The sequence below is a fragment of the Stegodyphus dumicola genome, chromosome 2, assembly GCF_044657685.1.
Source record: "Stegodyphus dumicola isolate Sdum_Otavi_A_Nest chromosome 2, ASM4465768v1".
NCBI lineage: Eukaryota > Metazoa > Arthropoda > Arachnida > Araneae > Eresidae > Stegodyphus > Stegodyphus dumicola.
In genome coordinates this window covers 265,001,784-265,028,310 of record NC_140769.1, presented here as the reverse complement: position 1 = coordinate 265,028,310, position 26,527 = coordinate 265,001,784, and the positions used below count along the sequence as shown (strand labels likewise).

At 31.5% G+C, this 26,527-nt stretch overlaps 1 protein-coding gene and 1 long non-coding RNA gene across 19 annotated transcripts in view; one reads left to right on the top strand and one right to left on the bottom strand.

Moving 5' to 3' along the window:
* The window catches only part of LOC118181616 (uncharacterized), a 976,960-nt gene that overhangs the window by 683,727 nt on the left and 266,706 nt on the right, over positions 1–26,527 (top strand). The gene's annotated exons all lie outside the window — the stretch shown is intronic.
* Positions 3,348–26,527, bottom strand: part of LOC118179544 (U-scoloptoxin(01)-Cw1a-like) — a 143,582-nt gene continuing 120,402 nt past the window's right edge. The window contains exons 1-4 of one of the 2 annotated variants that reach the window (XM_035348714.2): positions 15,468–15,573; positions 10,746–10,799; positions 9,165–9,202; positions 3,348–4,674 (exon numbers count right to left, since the gene is read on the bottom strand). In XM_035348714.2, the coding sequence (XP_035204605.1) occupies positions 4,300–4,674; positions 9,165–9,202; positions 10,746–10,767 (435 nt within the window). In that variant the 5' untranslated portion in view covers positions 10,768–10,799; positions 15,468–15,573 and the 3' untranslated portion in view covers positions 3,348–4,299. Of the gene's footprint in view, positions 4,675–9,164; positions 9,203–10,745; positions 10,800–15,467; positions 15,621–26,527 lie in introns of those variants that run through there. The other variant, XM_085812125.1, reaches the window with a different exon arrangement.

Here is a 26,527-nt window from a genome sequence, read left to right as displayed (position 1 = left end):
AAACAATACCCTGTAGTCCAGTCATGAATTAATTTATTTTATATTAATTCCTATGGGAAAAATGTTTTCAGTTAACGAATAACTTTCAAAAGAGAATTTAATTCCTGGTTTCACGGTTCTGTAAATCTATGACAGTTAGACATAATTTAAAAGTACAGTATTTATCTTAAACTGTGAACTTATCTGAGAATAAGATAAGATTAGATTTAATAGGTCTACAAAGGAAGTCGTGGTGCCCAGATCAATCTTTTTTAAATAAATGTACTGTCTTTTTTAAATTAAAAAAAGCCTAAATAAACAATAACCTGTAGTGTTCTTTGGTGGTAGTCATATATTTCCAACCACAGAAGTACTTTAAATGGCGAAAATATTCATGTCTTGGCAGTGGCAAATTTTAAAAAATTAATTTTCGACAAATAAAGAAATTTAACTGCATATATAATAATAGTTACATATGCAGTTATATATATAGCATGTATATATGTAGTTTAACAACAAATATCTAACAATATTTAATATCAGTTTATTGTTGTTCTATATAGAATATTTAATAGGTCTACAAAGGAACTCGTGGTGCCCAGATCAATCTTTTTTAAATAAATGTACTGGTCTTTTTTAAATTAAAAAAAGCCTAAATAAACAATAACCTGTAGTCCAGTCATGATTAATTTATTTTATATTAATTCCTATGGGAAAAATGTTTTCAGTTAACGAATAACTTTCAAATGTTTAGGAATTTTATGTTTGTAGGAATTTCAAAAGAGAATTTAATTCCTGGTTTCACTGTTCTGTAAATCTATGACAGTTAGACATAATTTAAAAGTACAATATTTATCTTAAACTGTGAGTTTATCTGAGAATAAGATAAGAGATACTCATGCTTTTGTCACATGACCTGCGTAAATCGCCTATGGTATTCACAAAAGAGATACTCAGGTTTAAGAAATTGTTTTATAAGAAAGTTTTATCTTTTTCACTGTCAGCTGTCGTGGTAAGTGGTAGCACATCCAGGTAACATAAGAACATCTTGGGACGGTGACGAAGATGAATCTTGATTGCTGATATCACATTTCCAGTTTCAAACAAATATATAAATAAACCTAATAGTTTTAAAATTTAAGAATTTAGTTCGAAAAGAGCTGACCTAGGTGTTGTTTCTTTGCGATTTAAGATATATTATACTAAATATCCGGAAGCTTTTCATCAAAGCAAGTCACTTGCATTTGTAAGTTTTGCAAAGGAAAATCATTTTAGTTTACAGTATTATGTTGTTTTGTAAAACTCAAGTGTAATAATTAAATGATTTATATGGTTCTAACAGTCGGTTGATCTTTACAATATGGTAACTGGTAGTTTGGCGACATTTTGGAGGCGATAAAGGTTACTACCTGGGACTTTGGTAATAATGTGAGCAGTACTCAGTTCCGATTACGCATTATTTTGTGTGAGGGAAATGAGAGATCATGGGATATGTCATGTGATATTAATGGACGAATTACGGTTCTTTAATCGGAAAAGGGGGAAATCGGGAAAAAATCTGGAAATTTTGTATTTGGTTTATTCTGTGTTGTGTGAAACAGTGTTCGTGAATTTTTGGATCCCATGGCCGTAACTAAAGAAAGGTTTATCGGACACGTAATCAAGATTCTGAAGAAGATTAGGTAAGTTAGTATTTTTAATTATTTGAGGATATTATTTTTATGCATTGTTCTAAATGTAAGGTGGAAGTAAAGGAATTTGGTATTATTGGGAAAATTGTTATTAGCAATGATTTAGTTTAAAGTAATTAGGATTGTAAGGTAATTTTTATTAATTTAATGTATGTGCTCATTTATATTGTAAGTAGTGTTTTTGAATGTAATAAAATTTAATTAAATGATAGCTATTTTGTGAATTTTATGTTTGTAGGAATTTGGTATACGTTTAAGTTGAAGTAAACGTGCATGGAAATAATTTAAATATTTGATACTAAGTATTTGTAATGCTTGCGGTATGAATTCGTTGGTGACGTGTATAATGTAATAGGTGATTTAGAGGTAAAAGTTTTTGGATATTTTATTTATTTTATATGTGGAAATGTTCATATTTGGAAAGGGTAAATACTTTTTCGCGATCAGGTAATTTCATATATGTTCTTTTTACCGGGTTTAAAGATTGAGAAAATTGTCATGTATTTTCGTGAAATTTTTCTAATTTATGAGAAAAAAGCAGTGTACATGGATATAGTGAAGAGTGTGCGCAATGCCATTTTTGTGCAATTCTGGGATGTTTTTTTAAGTAAAAATAAGTCGGCGTGTACATGGTTTATGTGTATGTGTTATTTTGAAAAACGCGTAAGGAGTATGGTATTGTGCACTTTTTCCCAATTTTGCAGTGAATATTTGTCATGATTAAGCAGTTTTGTTAGACAAAATTTCTAGCATAAGTGTAATTCGGCTAGTAGATTGTTGGAAGAAGTGTTCAGTAGATAAAAAGAAAAGAAACATGTCTTTACTTCGTGAAGACAAAATGGCGGCGGGAAAAAAAAAATAGAGGGTTGCTGTAAGAGAGTTGGTCGCCAAATTTTCGCCAAAAAAACGCCAAGTTACCATAATGTAAAGATCAACCAAACAGTCAATCAATTTAACATTAGTAAGTTTTGTAAGCGTAAATCATTTTATGTCGTGACGTCGCTTTATAAAATCCATCAAATGTGGCTGGTAAAGTTTTGATTTGATTTTGCAGCTCTGTATCGTGTAACAATTAAGCAATTGGATATTATGTTAGTAGTTAAACAATTTAATTTTTGTACATTTTGGAAAGGAAGAACATTTTACTTATGTTATCTTGCAAAATCCACCAATAGTGTGCAATAAAGTTCTGATTTGATTTTACACTCTAATATTATGTGACATTTAAACAGTTCCATATAGTTTTAATAATTAAATAATTTAATATTTATCAAACTTTGTAAGGGAAGAGTATTTCAGTAATGCCGTTTTATAAAATCCACCATCAGTAGTGGCTAATAAAGTCCTGATTTGATTTTACCCTTGTAATTTGTGTCATAGCTAAACAGTTTTATATTGTACTAATAATTAATTGATTTGGCAGCTGTAAATTTTGTTAGAGAAGAGCTTTTTATTTTATTATATCGCTTTGTAAAATCCATCAATAATGGATTATAAAATTATGGCTCGATTTTGTATTCATATATTACGTAAGAGTTAAACTTTTTTGATAATAATTAAGCAGTATCACCTGTGTTCAAGAAGATTCCGTAGATAACTGTTATGTGATAAGGTTAAATTATTTCACATCAGAGAAGCCATAAATCAAAGATGAAAGAAATACGATGAATCCAAAAATTCTTTCAAAAATGCTTGCTTTATTTATCACAAAAATATTACATATACAACGCTTTATACTACAAGATATAATGTATATATACATAGGGGCTTCCAGGAAATAGACTATCGCGACCTTATACAGAAGAACACACCCGCACCCGGAAGCGAGGAAAACGACCGTTTCCTCTTTTGCCACCATCCGACCCGGAACCATTCGACGAGGGGTGACCGCTCCCACTCGCTGGAGGGAGTAGGTCCCCCGAAGAAAAAGTGAGGTTCGTTCTAGCATGTTGGGATGCTTCCCACAAGAAATGAAAGAGTTAGTTAATAACAAAGTTTAGTTCAACAAACCGCCCCATCTTTCAAAAAGCTGTTAGAACACATATTTGGCATAGACTAGGATTGGCTGCGCATGAGACAGAGAACTTTTAAGTTTCCCACAAACACCTCAAGGGAAAATATGATATGTAAACCAAACAAGAGACTCAACCAACTGCAAGAAAAAGGTCTACCAAGAAGTACTGAGTAGGTTATCGATGGGACATGCATTGTGTGTGCGTATCACTGGATTTGCTTGTTCAAGCATAAATAACACGAACACGAACATAGAAAGAAGACTCAAAAATGCCCAAAAGAGCCCAGGGTGAGGGAAATATTTTCCAAATATCCACATAGGATTCGTACTGGCAACGATTCCTCCAGTACGCCCGTGGATGAACAAAGCACCAGCTTGCCCAGAAGAAGGTATTGTTGAGAAGGTCCTTTGCGAAAACCTATATCCGTATGTTAACGACACTTGTAAGAAGAGGGGGGAAGACAACACTCGCGTAAAGTCTCTGACGAGGAGGGATGGTCTCTCCTCTCGAGATCTTCGAGGAATAATGTCAGACCGTCACCATGTTGTTGTTGTTTGTTGCAGCCACGTTGTTCAGAGAATTGCTCGATCGGAAACGTTGTCCGTGGCAGTTTCCTATTTCTTGCCTTGGATCAGTTGTTGTGCCCTGGCGACGTCTTCGTCCCTCAAGAAGAGAGCGTCCTCAATGCCGATGTTGTCGTTAACGTAGTAGAAGTCCCGGGCGTTCTGGCAGGGCACTGCGTCTTCGGGGAAAGCACAAGTGAGCGTGAGCTGGTTGAAGACAGTCTGGTTGCCGCAGAAGAAGCTATAGTGGAGGGTTTCTTGGTTGCCATCGGCATGGGTGACGGGGTTGCAAACGTGGAAGATCTGGCAGTTGTTGTCCACGTCGGCGTAGTATCCGTGGCGGAGGCCGTCGCAGTTGAAGTTGGTGTTAATGGGACCGACGATCAGTTCTACACCGTCAGGGAGGAAGAAAGCTTGGCGTTTCATCTGGAAGAAGAGAAGATAAATTATTAACAATTTGGTTTGCAAAGTTCATTAGGCATTTGAAAGAAAGAAATTCAAAGAAACATGGAAAACAGCAATGCCTTCCCCGAAATTCCAACTCTTCACCTCCCGACTGTTAGCCAGTAAGAAGGTAAAAAATTCATTAGATTCTCCCTACTAAAAGAGGGATTTTAGAAGGAAGAGTAGGAGCCTCCAAATTAATGCGCTCACAATTATCTTTCACCATATGTTACTTCGGGACCACTTGTAGAATCTTCTGCAGCAGGAAAGGTGCGACATCAGCAATGCCTTCGCTGGGATTTGAACCCTGGCACGTCAGCTGCAAGTGCTTTCCATGAAGGCACGCAAGGGAAAGAAAATTCCTTATAAAGGGAGGAAGGAATTTTCAAACGTTATTTGCATATAAAAGGGAGGAAAATGCATGCAACGTGGCTGGATTTTACAATTATCCAGATGGAGTTCAGTCCAAATAAAAGCGGATTTTTGGAGTTCTGCACTACTATGGTAAACTCTCAGTTAACCGGAATAATATCAGATACAATGTACGCGGTTAATCCAACAGCAATTAGGAAATCATAAGGAATAACTTATATCATAATTAACAGACAAATGCTATTACCTGTAATTTGAAGGAGTTTAACATCTCAAGAATAATTTAATTTTATTATGCCAATGAAATCAGTATGCGAAACAGAAACAAGGCGGTAGGAAAAAATTAAACATCATTTTGTAGGGTTCCTATTGCATCTGGAAGTTAAGTCCTGCAGATCCTACTGAACTAATAGCGAGATATCGCTACATCTGTCGAAAAATACAGAAGAAGATTAAAATAATCTTTTTATTTTAGTTTTAAACTGAACACAAAGACACAACTTCTGCTACAAACGAAATTTACAACGCTTGTTGATATTTGACTTAACAATAACGGACGGTTAAATTTAAACGCTGAATATGCAGTCTAAGACTACACATTAAACATAATAATCTGGCTCAGATATTTTACCGGTGCGGATGTAAAACGTCGGCTAGAGAGAATGGCTAAAGCCGGAGTATCACTTTTAAGGAAAGTTGGCGAAAATGTCAATATCAAGACGCCATTTCCAGATGTTTCAATCTAAAGATTCAAAGCTCTCAACTTAAATAAACACAAAACTAATTTGAATTCGGGTGAGGAGTACAGAACGGGAAATTTATAGTAGAATTAAATCATAATAAATGGTTAATTAACATAATATACTTTACAATTTATAAAGGAAAAAATGTAAATTAGTGACATTAAAGAACAATGTTTGCAAGAATTGCTTGAGAAGTGCGGATGACAATTTTGCGATATTAACGTTTCCGTCGTTGAGTAATAAAAAAAAATTTAAGACAGGAACTCGGTTAATACGCTTTCGCTCAACCGAGAACTAGGTGTTCTCCTTTTGTAGAAGCCTGTGCGAAACAACGCAACGCCGATCTGACGTCAAACGTCGTCATCGTACATGCTAAGCAGGAAGCATATAATAAGAAAATTCCGTTGGCCAATCATTGCGTCAATCATCTTTGAACAAAAATGTACCCGCACTGTTACATAACCCTCCTCCCCCTCGCCGCATCATGTTTACAAGGCGATAAAAACTTTCGTTTGTTTCACGACTTTCCTTTTAACCGGTTGAACACGGAAACCTTATTCAGCCTTGAAGAGCAACCCCAGCGAACTCTTCCAAAAATTACTCCCGACCTTTGACTCTTGAATCCGAAGCTGGCTAATGTGGTATTTTACGCTCACCAATAACACATCGTAACCATTCATCAAAGGAAGGGAATGTTTTTTTCCTGATCTCTGCAGGCAACGATTGAAGCTTTGATGTTTGTGGAAGAGTTCCCGCGAAAATAATTTCCGCTATGAGATCGTAAACACGACTTGGGGCAGGGAAGATGTAGGTTAACTCGTTTGGGACTGTATGTATGCGTGTTAAAGGATAAATGTTTGAAATAGGAAGCCGTTTGGGGCTCGTTTTCGAACGGAACCTCATTGGGCCATAACATATAATAGCCTCTGAATATTATGTTTAAATCCCAACGTTCCTGAATGTACTCAGAATATTCTCCAATCTTGATTCTCAAATGACCTGAGGACGTCTTGTTATTCCAAAAGGATTTGAGTCCCGAAGGAGTATTACTTTCGTTTTGGCATTTTGCGTCGGACTCCTCGGTTCACTTTTCAAACTGTTGCCACAAAATGCTAGAGTCCTGCATTATATTTGAAGAAATTAAAGAATGAAAAATCTGCATAAATGTATGTCTATTTTTCGCATTGTGATAAAACAATGGTATCTAGAGCCATCCAACTTTGGATAAAGTAATCCTCATGCGAATATGGGCATCTGAAATCCCAAATTTGAAATTTGGAATTTGTTTTATTATCGATTTCATATTTTGTAAAACTTTTAACGAAATTTTGATTGAAAAACTCAAGGATTTCAAAGCGAGCCGTGGCAACGTTGTAAGCTGGAAGCATACATTTAGCATTTTTATCTCTAGCGCGCGAGTCTCTGTATGTAAAATTCTAGAGCTATGCTCATTTTAAAATTATTTTGCGATGTAGATCTCTTGAGAGATAGATCGGCTCCACTGCCAGACGAGAGGCAAGAACATAAAAACAACTTCACAGGTTAAGTTCCAGTCACCTCTGAAACTCGATTTCCCTCTCCGACCTTTCTAAATTTAGGGTCCTACCCGCCTTTGGCTGACCCTTTCCGTCGTGCAAAGCGAAGGTGTTTATATCTGGCATTTTCGTTTGGTCAAACGGGAAAAGCTCTGAATCGAAACAGGTGTAAGTGTTTCTATTTTAAAATGTGTTTTCTGTTTAGAGAAAAACAGTATATTTTTATCCAAGAAATTGATTTTGTTTTTATTGTTTTTGTAGCAGACCAATTTGTCAAAAACTATTGAAATATTTTACGTTTAATATTTTTAAATTGGCATTTTCTGTCAAAAACTAACAAATAATTTTTATTATAGTTTTTAAGGAACAGCCATTTGTCAAGGAAACAACTGAAAAATTTATATTTATTGCATTTAACTACCATTTGTAGAAAAAGGACTCCCAAAGAACTTAAATTTATTATTTTTAAAGAATCATATTTCTTCAAAAAACTAACGAAAGGTTTTTAGATTTAGAGTTTTAAAGAAACCACTGCTGCCAAGAAAGGGTCGAAAGATTCAAATACTTTTAAGAAACCTCTGCTTGTTATTAAAAATATTGAAGGATTTTTGGTTTATCCTCTTAAGGAACCGCCATTTGTTAAAAAGGAAAAAAAATCTACCTAAAGATTTTATATATATCATTTAAAGGATATTTATAAGATATATTATTTTTACTTATCAGAAACTCTCAAATAATTTTTATTATAAGTTTAATGAATCGCCACTTGTCAAAAACAACTGAAAAATGTAAGTTATCATTTTTAAGAAATCACATTTTGTCAAAATCTAAAGAAAAATTTTAAATTATAGTTTTTAAAAAATCACCATTGTATAGAAAAAGCAAAAGGATTTATTATTTTTGATTCGAAAAACTACTGAAAAAATTTAGATTTATTATTTGAAAGGAACGATATTTTCATAAAAAGTAAGGAAAGGTTTTATATTTGTTATTTTTAAGAAACCAGCTTTTAAAAAAGAAAAAAAAGTTACCGAAAGGTTTTACATTTCATATTTTTAAAAGAGACCGTTTATCAAAGAGCTATGGTAGGACCTTTAGATTTGAATTTTAAAAATCCTCCTTTTGTGAAACATTTTCCCAAGGTTATTTATTATATTCATTAGTTTTATTAAACCATTGTTTTTTTAAAGAAATTTAGGTTCATTTTCACAACAGAGCAAGAAATATCCTGACACAGTGTCACAAAACAATACGGGAATATTCTAAAAATACAGATAATTGGACAGTGTCTTTTACTGTGAATCAAATACATGTTTATTGCATTACAAAGACGTACAAAACAGGAAGGATATTGTTATTTGGTTTGTGTAATTTTATTTTGTTTTTACTGTTCAGAGTCTATAATAGTAGATAATAAACAGTTGTTGTAACAAGTCGCGAGGGTTTCACTTTTTTTGTGATTCAGTGGCGACAACGAAACGATGTTTTATTTTTAAGATTTTAAATCAAGGAGCCAGTTTTATTTTTGGATGGAATATTTGCGATGGAACGTTGTATGACGATGCTTCAATAAATGTTCTTGTTTTGTACACTTAATTTATTACCAGTATTGGGGCCATTTGCAAGATAAATCAAACTATAGAACAGCGCTTGCCAACAGGTATCGGAATTGGCATTCATCAAGCTGCATTTAAGAACTGCATGAGCATAGAGTAAAAATTAATTATGAAAGTTGGCATGGGACAGAATCTACAAAATACACACATTTAGATCTTCTAGAACCAAAACTTCTAAATAGGTAAATATGAAAAACTTCACTTACTCTTGGCAATGCCACAGCGACTCCCAAAACGACGAGAGCTGTAAGATAAAAGCATGTTTTACTTACCGACAAAAAAACCAATTTGTTTATAAATTTGCTTTCATTTTATAATTAATGCATAGAAAAACTCAATTTTTTATTTTCTTGCTTTCAATTTATAAGAAATTCACCGAAAACTAGGATATCTACCGCTTTGCTTTTAATTCTATCATTAAATAATGAAGAATCAGCATGTATGTACGTATGTAGGAAGGTTGGTTCCTCGCATTGTGGAAAAACGACACTTTAGAGCACCAACGTTTGAACACACATAGGTCTCCCTCCGAAACATGTGCAACTCGAATTCGTTTATTATTATGTTTCGTATTTTGGGCGAGTTTGAAGAACTATTGATAAAAATCTCAGCCATTTAAAAGCTTTGTGTTGCCACTCTGTAAAGCGAAATTATTTATGTGTCAAACTCAATTAGGAAACTCTGCGATATAAAAGAAATTTGTTGCCATTTAGGAAATAAATATATTTATTTTTCGAATTTCACTGCAAAAAAAAAAAAAAAAAAAAAGTCGCGAATCTGTTTTTTTACTTATTTAGTATTTTCTTCGAATTTAATGAAATTTTAAATAAAGGATCAGAGATATAAAACTCTGCAAAGCGTAAGATTATAAGCGTATATTTCAAATTTAATCCGAAACATTTTGTGACTTTATAACATACGAATGTGCTTTGCTTGTATTTTTAAATACCCCTTCAGCTTTTATATTTTCTCTCTATTGAACTTTAGCTTTCTTAATCCTGATTATTTTTTTTTCAGTTTTTAAAATCGATTTTAGATTTTCAGACGAGTTTTAAATCAATTTTAGATTTTCAGACAATTTTTAAATCGATTTTAGATATTCCGGTGCTGCGTGGAAGTGGACTCGTCAGATTTTTGAAATTTTAACTTATTTAAAAATTCTAAAACTTTTCATATTTTCGGCAGCACTTTGGCGAAGTGACAAATATAATTCATGCAGTTAAGTAAATTATGGAACCGGTACCATTCGTAAACCAATACACGGTTTTAATTTGGAGATAAATTATTGCAATCGCAAAATTAAATAATGAATAAACAAATGCAAATACAAAATAATAAAACAAATACATGCGATACTAATAAAATGGAAACACAGACAGTAGAATAATAAAATATGCGAATAAAGAAATACTAGGGCAAAATAATAAGTAAAGAAATACAAGGGTAAAATAATAAAATAAATAAATATAATGGAGAAAATAAATAAAATAAATCATGACGGATAAATAAAAAATTTCAATTCTCGTGAATTGATAATACGTGGACAAATTGTCAAGCCACACAAGGAGGACAAATGCAGTAGCAGTATAATGCAAAGTTATGGAAAGATAAAACTACACACTTTTCTAATGTCAAGAAGTTGTTGAAAAATTAACATTGTAATTTTAATTATTTATAGTTTACTAGTGCTTTTATTTTAAGCTCTTGTTTGAATTAGTAGGGATAATTTACAGAAAAAAAATTCTTTCGCATAGAAGTTGGCAACATGGAAATGGAACGATACTTACCAATTACTGAAATGTATTTCATTGTGTAGGATGAGGATAGGAACTACAGGAGACCTGCATGAAAATAAAACAATTCTAGTTTAAGATAATATTTAATTTGCCTTTAACATGCACAAATGCCAGAAATAAATAAAATTATGATTATATAGTCGATGGTATAATATGTTTAAAATCGGATTTTATAATTTAAAAGGTGTGAAAATTTTTCTGCCTAAGGTTTGGCAACGGTCTTAAAATATACAATTAAAATAAGTGAAAAAAATTATATTTTGTAGTAGAGTGTGCAACTATCTGCCCAAGAACTGTTTTTTTAAGGAACAATATTTTTTAGTAAAGTAATGAAGAATTTTAGATTTATAGAAGGAACCATCTTTTTTTTAAAAAAACTGCAGAAGTATTTTAGATTTGTTATTTTTAAGGAATCACTATTTGTTGAACAGCCGAAAGATTTTAGAATTTTTTTGGAACCAGGAGCAGAATGAAGTAATTGTGTCTTTGCCGGGATTCGAACCACGGACCTTCCAGTTACTAGCGGAACATGCTTACGTCTTACACCACGACAGTAGGCACAAAGGAATCGGGTAATTCCTTAAAAGTCTTTGCATACTTTGGCTTTATCAAATAACCATCAGCTGTAACTTAACAACCCAAGCTCAACCTGATTTTACACTTTTTATTTGATATTTGGTTCCTAATTCTATCAAATTGAATTACCTATTCGTCAACAACGAAAGTAATTTCAATCTTTTGATTTTTCTCTATTTGGTTTCTAATTCTACAGCTTGGTTTTTAATTCTAAAATTACCGATTTGCAGCCTACGAAAGTTAGCTATTCTTACATTTTTTATTAGACATTCCTTATTTAAAATTATAAATCCTTGTTTTTATTCGATATCTCGTGCCCAATTCTAAGACGTTGACATTACCAATTTCTTTCATAAAATTTTACATTGCCGAAAGCAAGCTAATATAAGCTATTCTTTTATTATTTTGCTTTCGAAATACAAAATTTTAAAATAGAAACCCATAGTTATATTCACATAGTACAAAAATCTGTAACATAAACATTTTGCGTTATTTTTGTATTACATAGTGTGTAATTCATATACAAAATTTGTCTTAATACAAAAGAGAGACTGTATATTTATTTGTTCAACAAATATACAGTCTTCTCTGCAACCATTAAGACGCTGATTTCTCAAATTCTGAAAGATTCTGCGCGAGATTTGTGATAATTATATTTTGTAATAATTGCAACAGAAACGTCTTTAGTTAATTGCAATAATACCTCAAATATTTGTTAAAATTACCTTTCGAGTATGTCATGAATTAAATGCATTTGAAACAGCAGTCAGATATATTTTCTAAAAATAATTAAATACTTTAATTATTAAAAAAATTCATTTATTTTTAATAGTTTCTAATAGTCTTTAATAGCCTTCGTTAAATATTCCAAATTTGAAAAATAAATGAAATAATATGCATCATGTCGAATGGCAACACGCTAGTAGTTTGTCTGCAGGAAAGAGATATTAAAGATAGTATGCTTTATGCAACGGTAACATTTAAGATTCACATCGAAAATAAATGGCATGATAGAATAACGTAACAAAATTTCAAAATTTTACGAGATTCAGGTGATAATAATGTTAAGAATGCAAACTTAACTCATACTTTTGTAATGGTTTTAATAGCTGCATTTTTGACAATTTTATTAATTTCTCTTTTAAAGATAGTTACGGAAAAATTTATATAATCACACTATGTGCACAAAATGGTGTCACTAAATCACTAATCATCTGTTTCTTATTAAATTTAAATAAAAAGAAAAAAAAAGAAATATTAAAATACCGAATCAAGTACCGAAATGAAATAGACATCAGAATATATGTATAGCAAATAAGTTATTACCTAAATCTGTACACTATGATTAAAATTAAATCTTCATAACTTTATTCGATTATCATTTAAAAAATGCTCTAAACATGGTTATTTAAAATACTATTTATTTAAATAAGAAATTCGCGACTGAAAATTTCTTTGGATTCTATGTTAAAAAAAACCAGTAAAATGTATTTTAAACAAGCTGCTATATCTTTAATAACTAATTATTTTTTTACGTTATAATGTAACGATTAAATTTACTTTTTTAAAGCAAATCTTACATCGTATTTTCATTTTCTCCTACAGCTTTCATAAGGTATAATTTAATCTAATCACAAACATTTGAGAACAGTTCATCGTGATTTGAATTTTAAATTATTTTATTAAAAATAATTACATCGCATAATTAGATGAACAAAATTTCACTGCATACGCACATATGTTACGAAAAATTACAAATGTTCCATAGAAGTTTACAACACACCTTTATTAAATTTTCGGGTTTGCTTTGGCTTAGTTTATTATGGCAAAGCACACTTGGACAAAGGGAAGGAATGTCTTCATGGAGGACTTTATAAGGGAAACTGTCTCGTATGCACGCTGCACGTGGGGAAACTCACGAAAATACCCATGCAGCTAGCTCGTTTGCCTGAATTCGAACCCACGACAGAACTACCACTGTTCAGCGATTTTGCCTCTCGGGGGCGCTATCAGCAAATAAAACCTATTTCTTTTGAATGGTTATTTGACAGTATAAAAGGTTCTTATATAAAAATTATTATTAAATTAAAATTGTTTTGAAATAAAGCTAAATGAATATATTCTTATGATTCTGTAATACTACATACTAAAAACAAATGCATAAAAGACCATTTCCTTGAAATTATTTTCCCAAAACATTTAAAGATTTAGAATATAATTACTTTAATGATTCTATTGTTAATATTAAAGCTATTCCCTTTAAATGATTCTGCAATAAAAATAAAGTTTCGGTATTTCAAAACCGTTTCTTTCAGATCTGCAGTAATAATAAAAAATGAATGTAAAATCGTTTTCCTTTGAATGGTTTTTATTTTTTCAATATTTTTAAAGCGTCAATATGTTAAATTGTTCTCACAAAAAATATTCTAATAATATTAAAGCCGCTTGCAAACATTTCCTTGAAATTATTCTGTAACAATATTAAAGCTTAAGCATGTAAACGCTATTTGAACAGCGTTAAGTACGAAGAAAATAATGCTTAATAATAAACCTAAAAAGACAATACAAATGGATTAGTTAAAAGTGCGTGTAACAGCAAACTTGGTCACTGCGAAGTCGACAATAGCATAAAAAACCTTAACAAACCCTTTTGGGGAACAGTTAAAATCTGAAACCCTCTAGCGTATAAAACCCATTGGTTTTAAATGATTCTCCTGTTGTAATAAAGTTGCGGATTGTAAAAGCAATATCTTTTATACAAATCTATAATAATATTAAGCCCTAAACGTATCAAGATAATTTCCTTGAAATTCTCCAACAGTGTTTAAGATTCGGCATGTAAAAAACTATTTTCGTAAATGATTGTGCAATAATATTCAAGCATATAATAAATAACCAGTATCAAAATACGAGTATATAAGCAGTTTTTCTTAAATTTTCAGCATACAAAAACAATTATAAATCTGACCTCGTACAGTTTTGAATAGAATGGTTTAAATATAAAATAAAACATTAATTAAACAAAAAAAAAGTATCCCTATAAAATTAATCAAATATTCAACAAACAGAACTTCAAAAATGCTAAGAAAATTCCTTAGAAATAAATCCAGGATTGCTTTTTAGAATATTACATCAACTTCATAAATGTTTTTCTTCTACATGAATTTAATCTCTTGAAACGTTTTCAGTCACGAGAAATTAGCTGTTAATTTTTTGTTGCCAACATATTGGTCAATATTTTAAAATCTTTTATAAATAAATTATACTGATGTCGGAGTACAATACACATATTAAAAATGATTCTGCATATGGAAGTTGTTGCTTGTAAATGGTTCTCCAAAACTGTTGAAGCGTAAATATACAAAAATTATTTCCTCGGAATTATTCTTCTATTGTAATTAAGCTTTGGCATCTCAAAATTATTTCCTTTACATTTTCTAACCATGTTCGAATTTAAGTGTATAAAATCTATTTCCTTTAGAACTTATTTATTTCTCTACAGAAAACTATTAAATTCTAAAGAACCTACTGGAGCAGAATTTCATAAACTAAGTAACAAAATTACTTTCACAAAACCTTTTATTGGAGAATTTCATAAACTTATTAACAAAATTACTTTTACAAAATCTCTTACGGCAGAATTTTATAAACTAAGCCGCAAAATTGCTTTCACAAAACCTATTACTGGAGAATTTCATAAACTTATTTAGAAAATTTAATAAGTTATAAACTTATTAAAAATTTCTACGGAAGAATTTTAGAAATTGCTTTTATAAAACCTTCTAATGGCAGATTTTTTACGGCAGAATTTTATAAACTTATTGGGAAATTTGCTTTCACAAAAATTTCTACAGCAGAATTTTAAAAATTACTTTTACAAAACCTACTAGAATTTTATAACCTAAGTATAACCGAGGATAATGAACACGGAGTATATACATAAAGATAAATCAAAAAAGAAAAACCGAAGCGTTTTACGGACAAAAAGAGTTTTTCGTGGCAGTCATCGCTGAGATTCCGTAAAAATCCCTTTTCCGTGCCGTCGCAGTTTTGTAATCCAGAAGGGAAAACAATAAATCCATAGAACGAAGAGCTTATACATATCCGAACACCTATTATACGTATCCGAACACCTACCTGTGTTTGGCTTTCCGAGGAAGAAAGTTGGTAAAAACCGACTTGGAATACGATGCGGATGAAACCTGATGAAGATTTGCTCTCTTCACCATCTTTATATACCCAGGGATTTCATCTTCCGGCGGGCATGCGCACTCCGTCGCGGGGTCAGACCTGTTAGAGAAAGGAAGGGTGGAAAAAAAAAATAACAAAACAAAGCAAGATCCCTCTTGGAAGAAGCATCATCCGTACAAGTGTGTCACGAGGAAAGTTAAGTTTCTATCTTTTTGTTTTCATTTTTCTTCTTGTTTGTTAATTTCATACGCAGCGAAGAATCCCCATGCGAGAGGGGGGAACGCGGTGAGTAGCGGGGTGGATAGAAGATAATGCATTCAGGTGGTGTGTGGAGGAGGCGAGCGCGCGAGCGGAAGGGGGGACGTGAGAAAGCTGCGAAGTGCCCCGACGGGTTTTGTTGGGGACCTAGTTCTCGTTTGGCGTTGCTGATAGTGAGTGCCCCGTGACATCCAGGATGACCCCTGATCGTCTGGATGGAGTCACTCTTTCTGGATTTCCCTTTCGGTTGCGATTTTTTTCTTTAATGTTTCCTTGCGATTTTTTGCAGGGGGGGGGTGATTGGAGGTTGTTTGAGATATAGTGCGAGGTGGTTATTTCGGGGCCGAAGGCGGCTGACCTCGCAAGGTGGTCCAGATGACTGGATGTGAAGCATTTTCAGATCCGTCCGTTAAGCGCGGAAGTCGAAGTTTTTTTACTCTCATCAGTCGATACCCCCCCCCCAAGCCGTGCTTTCTCGATGATGGTTTTCCCGGGATCCCATTTTCCAGGCATTCCTGTATTCCTTATTAGCACCAGGAATACTATTAGTCTCAAACTTCACTTTTTTGTTTGTATCCAAATGCATCCCTGAAAGACATCGCCATGCATTATTTTTGAAGAACTAATTCAGCGAATATAAAAAAAAACTGATGTGGACAACACTGCATAACTTTTTTGTACGGCTTACTAAAATATAATAATTTTTTGCTGCACTTCATTTAAATTTCTATCCTCGAATTATTTATTCTAATTTAATTAACTGATTTGTCAAGACAAGTCGAAAATGACATCAAAGATTGCAAATTTTGAAAATATTTGTCATACGAGAGTCAAATTTCTCCTAATTTTGTTTTTTCATAACAACTGTTAAAACTTTCCCAAATATAAATACAGGAAGCGGGAGACCGTATTAAAACTTAGATTTCGTTTTTCGTCCAAAATTATTTTTTCATTAAATTTGACATATGGCAGCACAGATAAGAATGGCAACACAAATAAAAGGATATTGCCAACCAGTATGATTGCCATGTCTTATTTTATAAAGTAGTTTCCCCATCTTTACCGCGTGTCTTCGTGGTGGAATTGGAAGCATGTCCGGTTAACAAACGGGGAGGGGGGGGCATGTTCGATTCCAGCGAATCCTCGCGAAGTTTTTACACGTTTTTTACGACTCCTGCATCGATAAATCTAATAAAAGGTTGCTGTCACTCAGTGTTGTCGCTAGTGTAATTACTGAAAAATAAGCAATATATAATAAATTCATAGCATTTGACATATAGCATTTGCAGTATAACATTTGACAGGGAATTCTAAAGACACTCGATATAAAATATTTATTGACAAGTATGATGATCATAAAAGTATTTACATTATAATCGTATTTATTTAATTAATATAATTAAATAATTAATTAATTTTAAATCGTATTAAATTTTAATCTAATTAATTTTAAATCGTATTTATTAATTTAATTTTAATTATTAATTAATTGATTTAATCATATTTACATTACAATCGTAGTTACATTACAGATTGCCCAAAGGCGATCTGTAATGTGACTACGCCCTAATGGCAGCCATTATTAGTTGCCTTGTTTGCCTTTATTACTTATGTCTATTCTCAAAGTGTCAAGGTTTATGAAACTTCAAATTTTTTTGGACTTAAGGACTTACCACGATGCGTATTTTTTTTTAACTGACATGATTCAAAAGGTATTCGACGGGAATAGGCTGCGTGTACAAGCACCTAGGTGACTGCACCATTCCAATCCGGAGTCGATATAGAATACTTTTAACTTACACGCATCATTCTGTTGCTATCTGGCAAAGCGCAAGATATTTAAAATTTTAAAAGTTCATTTTTTTCTATTATTGATGAACAAACTAAGCGATTTAAAAGCAGTAAACGCAGTTCTTTATCTATGTTATTAATTAAGAAAACCCACGAAATAATATAAACTGGACATATTAAAAGCATTACAAATTTTTTTATAGTATTCGTTTTAGGTGGTTACTTGAGCCAGTGGCTAATTATTTGAAAAGTGAAACGGAAAACAAAAGTCATTCGACGACAAAGTATGTTTCGAGATTTAAAAGCCCTTCTGACCAAAAAAGTTTACAGCAACACTAAAGTTGTAGAGGGAACTCTAAAGATGAGCTATGGCATTAAAAAATTTCTTCCGCCTTTCCGAAAGCTACGAAGCATGCCTTCGTAGTGTAGGGATGAGCATGCTGGGCGCGTATTCCAGAGGTCCGCGGTTCGATTCCCGGCGAAGGCGTTGCTTATTTTTTACTTCTCCTACTTCCAAAAAATACCTAATATATCTACAAACTCTAAAGCCACGGTAAAATGTGAATCCTTTCAAACATTTTTAAATTTTTTTTTTATCTACTTTTCTATTTTTTATTCCTGCCAAGATCTGGCTTCCACAAGGGTAAACATTTGCCAAGCATTAAAATATTCGAATAATTTTCTCCTTCCTCTATTATCCATCTCTGAGTTTAAAAAGTATTATTCCTGCCTTCTTATCATGCCTTCGTGGTGTAGTGGTCAGCACGCTAGACGCGTATTCGAGTGGTCCTTGGTTCGAATCCCGGCGAGAGCATTGCTCATTTTTCATCTCTCCTGCTTCGAAATAACCTAATGTAATGTTTCTACATCTAGAGTAACCAAACTACATTTTTAGATACATTTCTCCATTTTTCTGATAGAAAACTTTTGTGCAAATGCACACGTGGTAGAACTCAGAATCCAAATGAGGGTTTTAACCATTGTTTATGGCAACGCTTACCTAAAACTGTTTTTGTCTCAATAACTACTTTGATAATAGCTTGTTTAGACGCTGCAATTTGTTTTCACGATGGAGCTTACAACTGCACAAACATTCTAAAATGTTTGGGACTTAAACCGGGCCATAATATGAAACATTCATTGAAAAAAATTATAAGAGCCGAGTTCGAGCAGTATCCTTAAGCTTCTAAAATTAAAATCTCTCTAAATCAGCCAGAGGGAAAATTAAAATGATAAAACAGATAAAAATTGATACAAAAATGTTAAAACAAAATGATTATGGTGCTGGAAGGTTTTAAAATAGTACATTTTAAGCATTTTGGGTATGCATGCAGTTTTTTGCCTTTTTCTGTAAACGTGTTTTTTTAATACGTCGGTGTATTTTTCTAAAAATCTATTTAAGGTAGAGTATTTAAACTTTCCCAAGTTGTACAACTAACCTGTTTCTTTAAAAAATACCTAACGTTTTAGATCTGAATGGAAAAATTTGAAAATAATGAAAAACAAATTCTTACAATTTTTAGATTTTTCCGAGTTTTTTAACAAAATTAATTTAATTTTTTTAACCAAAATAAAAATTGCTTCTTATTATTTTCAAATATTATATTTTCTGTTGCCATACCAAATTTTAAGGCGATAAACTTAATTGGTTATCGCCTTAAAATTTGATAATTAATTGGTTGATAATTAGTTGGTTTTTAGAAATCGAACAGACATATTATTTAAAACATTTCATGTAGCTAGATAAAGTTAATTAGCTCTTGAAAACTAATTTATGCAGATAATTAAATTCGTTTTATTGAAATATAAGCTGAAATATGTATATTTACTGTAAAAAAAATTCAGTTATATCTGCATTTTTAAATAAAATACATTTTGTTGAATCTTTTGCAAAAACTGCTTCATTTCTCCTGTGGAGATGTTCCATGTACCCTTAAGGAAGTTTCGAATGTCAAAATAAAAATAAAAATCTGAATTACATCCTTTACTGGCTTCTCTTTGCACATTTTTCCCTCTGGCATTTATATTTTTGTCATTTTTCATGATCACTTATTTATGATTTAGTATCTTCTTATTTACGCTAGTTGATAATTAGTTGCGTAGGAATGAAAAAATAAACAGTATTGGAAACTGTGACTGTTACTGATTTCTTTTCGTATACGGAATACACTAATATTAGTACATTTACTCACAAACATATTCTATCCAACCAAATTCGTTAACATTTCCTTTCAGAAGCTGTATGCACTTATAATTTTCGGCTGTGGATTTTCACGAAATACAGAACGAGATACGTGATAATAAGAAGTGCCTTTATTTCTTTTAAATTGCGCAGTTTATTAAGCAATGCAGTTAAGATTTGAAGCATAACAGCATAGGAGCTCTATAGACTAATGGCACGTTGAATGACAACAATTTACTGGCACTTGCGCAAAAGTCGAAAAGCACTGACACTTGCTCACAGTAGTTCAGTGAAAGTTCCGAAAAAAAAAAAAAAAAAAAAAACACGTTTTCTTGATTATCTTTCAATAACTTGAAACGACTTGGATCATTAATTTGCGGCCCACCAGCGGCCAAGCGGTAAAGTCGTTGAACTCTGGTAGTTCGGTCCGATATTCGAATCTCGCGAACGGGCTGGCTGCATAGGCGTTTTCGTGGTTTTCCCCATGTGTAACGTGTACACGAGCCAGTTTCCCTTAGAAAGTTCTCCACGAAGGCATCCCTCCTCTTAGGCAGATAGTCTTTGAGGCTTTGCCATAATCACACACACATTAATTTGCTTTACAAAATGTTAAGCAACTAGAAGGCCCAAATATGGACTTTAACAAAATATTCATATTACGTATGTGTTAACTTGCAAGGTAAGGAATCAGGTACCTTTAATATATCAAAATATCCTCAAAATGCAATGCATTTTAAAGCTCACTGTCTTTATAACTGGCTTATGAATATGAAATTTTGTGTATTTATCTCGTGTACTTATTTTATATACTTATTTTATTAATAACGTATTTGCCATTTTTATTTTATGTCCCAAATATTAAAAATATTTTAAATAAATTACCTTTTTGTCATCTCTATAATACTGTAATATGTACTGCGCATAGCATTTTATAAATAAACCTGTATTTTTATATGATTTTTTTCACGTAAAAAAATAATGTAAAGTTAAAAAAAATTACCTATGTTAAAAATAATAGAATTGCATTTTTTTTTAATGTAACATTTCATTTGTTTTATTTTGCGCATGTGCGTGACCATTCTCGCTTTTCTGAAATCAGAGCAAGCCCACGAAATTAATCGAGGCAAGGAGTGAAGATTGACCCGGTCGTTGGCAAGAGCCTTGGACACTGTCCCATACAGTACGACTTTGCTCAGTTCCACCCCCAGTTTTGGGGAGACGGGTCCTAGTGTCTCTCAACCCTCTTTAATATAAAATCCTATACATATTTCAATTTTTAAGGAGGGATTTAATTTGGAAAGGTTAGTCCAATTGTAATCTATTTAATCAGTTACTTTGCGTTACGAATCTGTGCTGTTACGTCTCTCTTTTCGTATTCCTACCAGAATGCAAATTTAGCTCGAGTGTACTTAATGGAAGCTTTGAGTTCAAAGCGTGTTCCGCCTGCTGAAAGCCACGTTACTAGTTGTATTCTACGATCAGCATTCATGTCTACGGCATTGCTTTATTCTTGCAGATTGTGCTGTCATGCCGGTGTATGTTAGAAGCCATGCTGCGCTATTAAACATATCTGCGTAGCCTTTGTCTAAATATAATCAGGATTTAATTTTAATTTAAAATACTACTTTTATGTTCACGGCATAAATAAATAAAAAGAAACATGTTTGTATGTAGATAATTATCAACTATTCTTATTAACGAAATTTGTTTTGACACGTACATAAAAATACACACGTTTGCATGTAGATAATTATAGTCTTCTCTTATTTATGAAATAAAACATTTCATAAATAAGAGAAGTCTAAAATGAACATATAAATAATTATTCTATTCTATAATTAACACAGACTTTATAACTTTCTATAATTCTTATTCTTTAATTAACACAGACTTTATAACTTTCTATAATTCTTATTCTATAATTAATACATAAATAAAAATGCACATATTTATATGTAGATAACAATAAATTACTCTTGTTTATGAAATTTGTTTTGACACATCAATAAAAATACAAATGTTTGTATGCAGATAATTATAAATTTTTTCTTATGAATTTTTTTGACACGTAAATAAAAATACACATGTTTGTATGTAGATAATTAAAATTCTCTTATTTGTGAATTGTTTTTTAAACATAAATAAAAATACACATGTTTGTATGTAGATAATTATAAACTCCTTTTATATATAAAATTTTTCTTTGACACATAAATAAAGATAGATATGTTTGTCTGTAGATAATTATAAACTTCTTTATTTCTTACTAAAGCTTGGCACTTGATGGCGCTTTGATTCCGAAAAAGTTTGTAGCCTTAAAGAGGAAAGTACAAGAAATTATTTTCGTTGTACATTGTAGACACTTACTCTCTAATTTTCTCGTTAATTTTTACTATTAAAAATGTCCATTCACGCACAAACTTTCTTCCAAACAAAGAGATTATTCTTAAGTCAAACATTAGTAATGCTGGCTGATTCTTAAGTGCTGGTAATCCCTTCTGTTCTATTTATTGTGTTTTTAATAAACGGGTTTCTTACACCCTTAGCACGTCTCTATTATATCTTCCAAGTCTTAGAGGTACGTCACGGAAATTCTTAGTAAAGAGTCTTGACTTAGTGAATGTTACCAAAGAAGCGAGACTCAGTATTTAGATTAAACAGAAAGTAATAATCCTATGGATATTATACGTTTCTGGAGAAGTGCTTCTCTACCTTATTTGCCCCATTCAGCCCTGTTTCAATTTCTAAACCATCATTTCTTCAACCTACTTCCCAAAATCGGAAAAATACACATTTTTTAAAATTTAGGTTATTTTTTAATGCATTTTATAGATTGAACATAAAAAAGCTTAGAAAATATCAGAACATACCAGAACTTCAACAAAAGTAGTTTTTTTTTTTTTTTTTTTTTTTTTTTTTTTTTTTTGTCCAAAGGGACTTGAGTCCCGAAGGACTATTGCTTTCGTTTTGGCATTTTGCGTCGGACGGATAAATGTCGGTTCACTTTTCAAACTGTTGTCATAAAGTCCTGCATTATATTTGAAGAAATTAAATAATGAATATATGCGTAAATGTATGTATATTTCTCACATTGTCATAAAATAACGGTACATAGAGTCATCGAATTTTGAATAACGTAATCCTCCAACGAATATGAGCATGTGGAAGGCCAAATTTGAAATTTGTTTTATGATCGATTTCCTATTTTTTAAAACTTTGACGAATTTTTGATTAACAAACTCAAGGATTTCAAAGCGAGCAATGGCAACGTTGTGCAGAAAAAACATTTTTATCTCCAGCGCGTGAGTCTCTGTATCGGAAATTCTAAAGATATGCTCGTTTTAAAACTATTTTGCGATATTGCTGTTGCACTGGATCTTATGGTTTAAGTGCGAGGAACATGATATTTAATAAAGAAAGGTAACACACAAAATGTTAAAAAACGCCCCTTTGAACGTAATTTAAAATCTGAAACATTTCAAATTTTTTCCCGCCTTTCTTTTTTTTTTTTTTTTTTTTTTTTTAATATTTATAAACTAAATACTTTACACAGCGATCTCAAACTAAAAGTGGATGTGGTCACACGCAGTGTCTGGAAACAGCTGACCGGTCTATGCCATTTTTAACTTAAATATTATTATAAAAATATTAAGTATTTATAAAAACTCCCCTTATTCCAACTCCCCTTAAGTATTTTAAAATACTTAAGAGGAGTTGGAACCCCAAAATCTTCAAAAAATTGTGATTTCGGATTTTTGCATTTTCAAATTCTCTACACTTTTATCTTTCTAAAAATACCATTCTTTAATTTCTATAAAAATTAGAACTGTAAAAAAATTAATTTTAATTTGTCATCGACTGCTTTGATCAATGAGGATTTTTACATAAAAACGCGTTTTTCTCCAAACGTGATTTTTTTATACTCGATGTACCTTTTCTCGGGAACTACTGCTCACAGGTATCTAAACTTTTTATGGCTTATTTATTAGGTTCCCTAATATGTAATGAAATGAGCTTTTTGTAATAAACTTAGAAAAAAAATTTTTTTTAATTTTTGTGTGAGAAAAGTGCTAAATTTTACTATGCCTAACAAAATATCCTGTAATGTACTCTAAAATTCAAAATGTTTCAAAAGCTCATTTCAGTATAATCAGGTAGGTATACTTTAATTACAGAAAAAATTTCAAGCTTGAATCTACAGCAGATTTTGAGAAAAGGTACATCGAAAATGGGCAATTTAACATTGTCGGTATAGGGGGTTCTGATACCCCTTAAAAATATATATATATATATATAAATCTGAAAGTTTTCAGATTTTATATTACGCTCAAACTGATTTTTTTTAGCGTTTTATGTTTTGCCTTTATCTATTAAATATGTTCTTCGCACTTAAACCATAAAATTCAATTCAACAGCAATATTGCAAAATCATTTTAAAACAGCATATCTTTAAAATTTCCGATATACAGTCTTGCGCGCTGGAGATAAAAATGTTTTTTCTACCTACAGTGTTGCCATTGATCGCTTTGAAATTGTTGACATTGTTAATCAAAAATTCGTTGAAGTGTTACAAAATATAAAATCGATAATAAAACGAATTTCAAATTCCAAATTAGGGCTTTTAGATGCCCATATTCGGTGGAGGATTATGTTATTCAAAATTGGATGGCTCTAGGTACCGCTGTTTTATCACAATGCAAGAAACATATATACATTTATGCAGATTCTTCATTATTTAATTCCTTTAACTATAACACAGGGCGATAATATTTGGTGGCAATAACTTGAAAAGTGAATCAACGTTTATAGTGAATAAATGCAAAATGCAAAACGCCAGAACGAAGTTAATAGTCCTTCTTGGAAAATTTCCCCTTTGGACTAATAAATTTTAACTATATATTAAGCTTATCAGTTATTTATCAAAATATAAATAAACTATACTAATAATATTGCATAAGAAAAAATTCAAATTTATATTGATTTTTCTATTTGGTATCTGCAACACACTTTTGTTGGTTACACTTTGTAATTAAAATATATTGACTGCTAAATATTAAATACTTAAACTGATATTTCTTTCAAGTCATTTTTACATGTTTGATTAATAATTAAGTATTAATCAAACATGTAAAAATGACTATTTTCATTTAAACTAAAAATAAATAAATTATAACACTTTTTATGTTTTCAGAGAAAATTTATTAAGCGAGGCAAAACTTCAGAATAAATAAGGACAACCTCTTTCTCTTATTTATGAAATTGTTCTTTGATACATAAAAATACATATGTTTGTATGTAGATAATTATAAACTTGACACGTAAATAAAAATACATATTCTTGCATGTAGATAATTATAAACTTTTCTTTCTTAGGAAATTGTTTTGACACATAAATTAAAATACACGTGTTCGTATATAGATAAATATAAACTTCTCTTATTTATGAAATTTTTCTTTGACACATAAATAAAAATACATACATTTCTATGCAGATAATTATAAACTTCTCTTATTTATAAAACTTTTCTTTCACATATAAATAAATGTTTGTGTGTAGATAATTATAAACTTCTTTATTTCTTACTAAAGCTTGACACTTTATGGCGTCTTGATTCCGATAAATTTTGTAGCGTTGAAGAAAAAGTACAAAAAATTATTTTCGTCTCGGATTCTAGATGCTCACTCTCTACTTTTCTCGTTAGTTTGTTTGCTCTTAAAAAACACTCATTCGTGTATAAATTTATTTCCGAATAAAGAGATTATTTTGAAGTCGAAAATTAATAACGGAGCTGATTTATTTTTTGACAAGTACGAATAGAAGATAATGAAATCTATATCTTCAAATATTTGAATACGATTTATTAGCACATTGTAAATTAATTAGCTCCATTTTTAGGTATTCTAATGTGTTGCTCCATTTCGTTTTGATGCAAAATGAGGCAAACTCGGACTTTAGATAACTAAAATTTTGAAATGTATGGAACTGACTCCCTATTTGCAACATGAAACTGTTCCTTGCGATTGTTCACCCTAGTTGAGAAGCATTCTTCTAGAATGAGTAAATCTAGGAAGGTTAACTCAGCTTTTAGATTAAGTGTAATTGATGTATAACAGTGTAGATATTATAAAATTCTGTAGAAGCTAATTTAGGAACGTTAACTTAATTTTTAGACTAGGTGGAATTAATAATTATTTAATTAACATTCCATGCATAATATGAGCTTCTAGAGTGAATTAATCTATTAAAGTCAGCTCCGTTTTTAAGTTAAATGGAATTGCGATGTTAAAATAAAATGCTGCATCATGTCCACTCCAGTAGACAAAAGTTTAAATTTGTTTATTCTTCTGTAAATGCCTTAACAAATTCCATTCCTATGTTTATTCATTCTATATTATTAGAACTTTCAACTGTCGATCATAGATGGCTGTATAGCATCACTAAATAAAGCAGTGCTATTTGGAAAATGGCTGCTACTTCTGTTTCCAAGTTAGTACAATTTCTCATAGTAAACATTATAATAATATTGCTTACATTTTCTTATACTGCCATTTTTTATTCATAATTAGTCATTTTAGACATTTTATTTTAAATGTCAGTTTGAGAAAATTGTGGAGTGGGTAGATAAAGATCGACCGGAAAGAAGGAATTGAAACCCAAATGTACCGCTTATCAAGCCAAAACACCACTGGAAATGCTTATGTTTGGCAAGGAATTTCTAGAACATATGACATTTGAATCCAATAAATACAGGTTACAAAATCGTAGCAAAGTGAA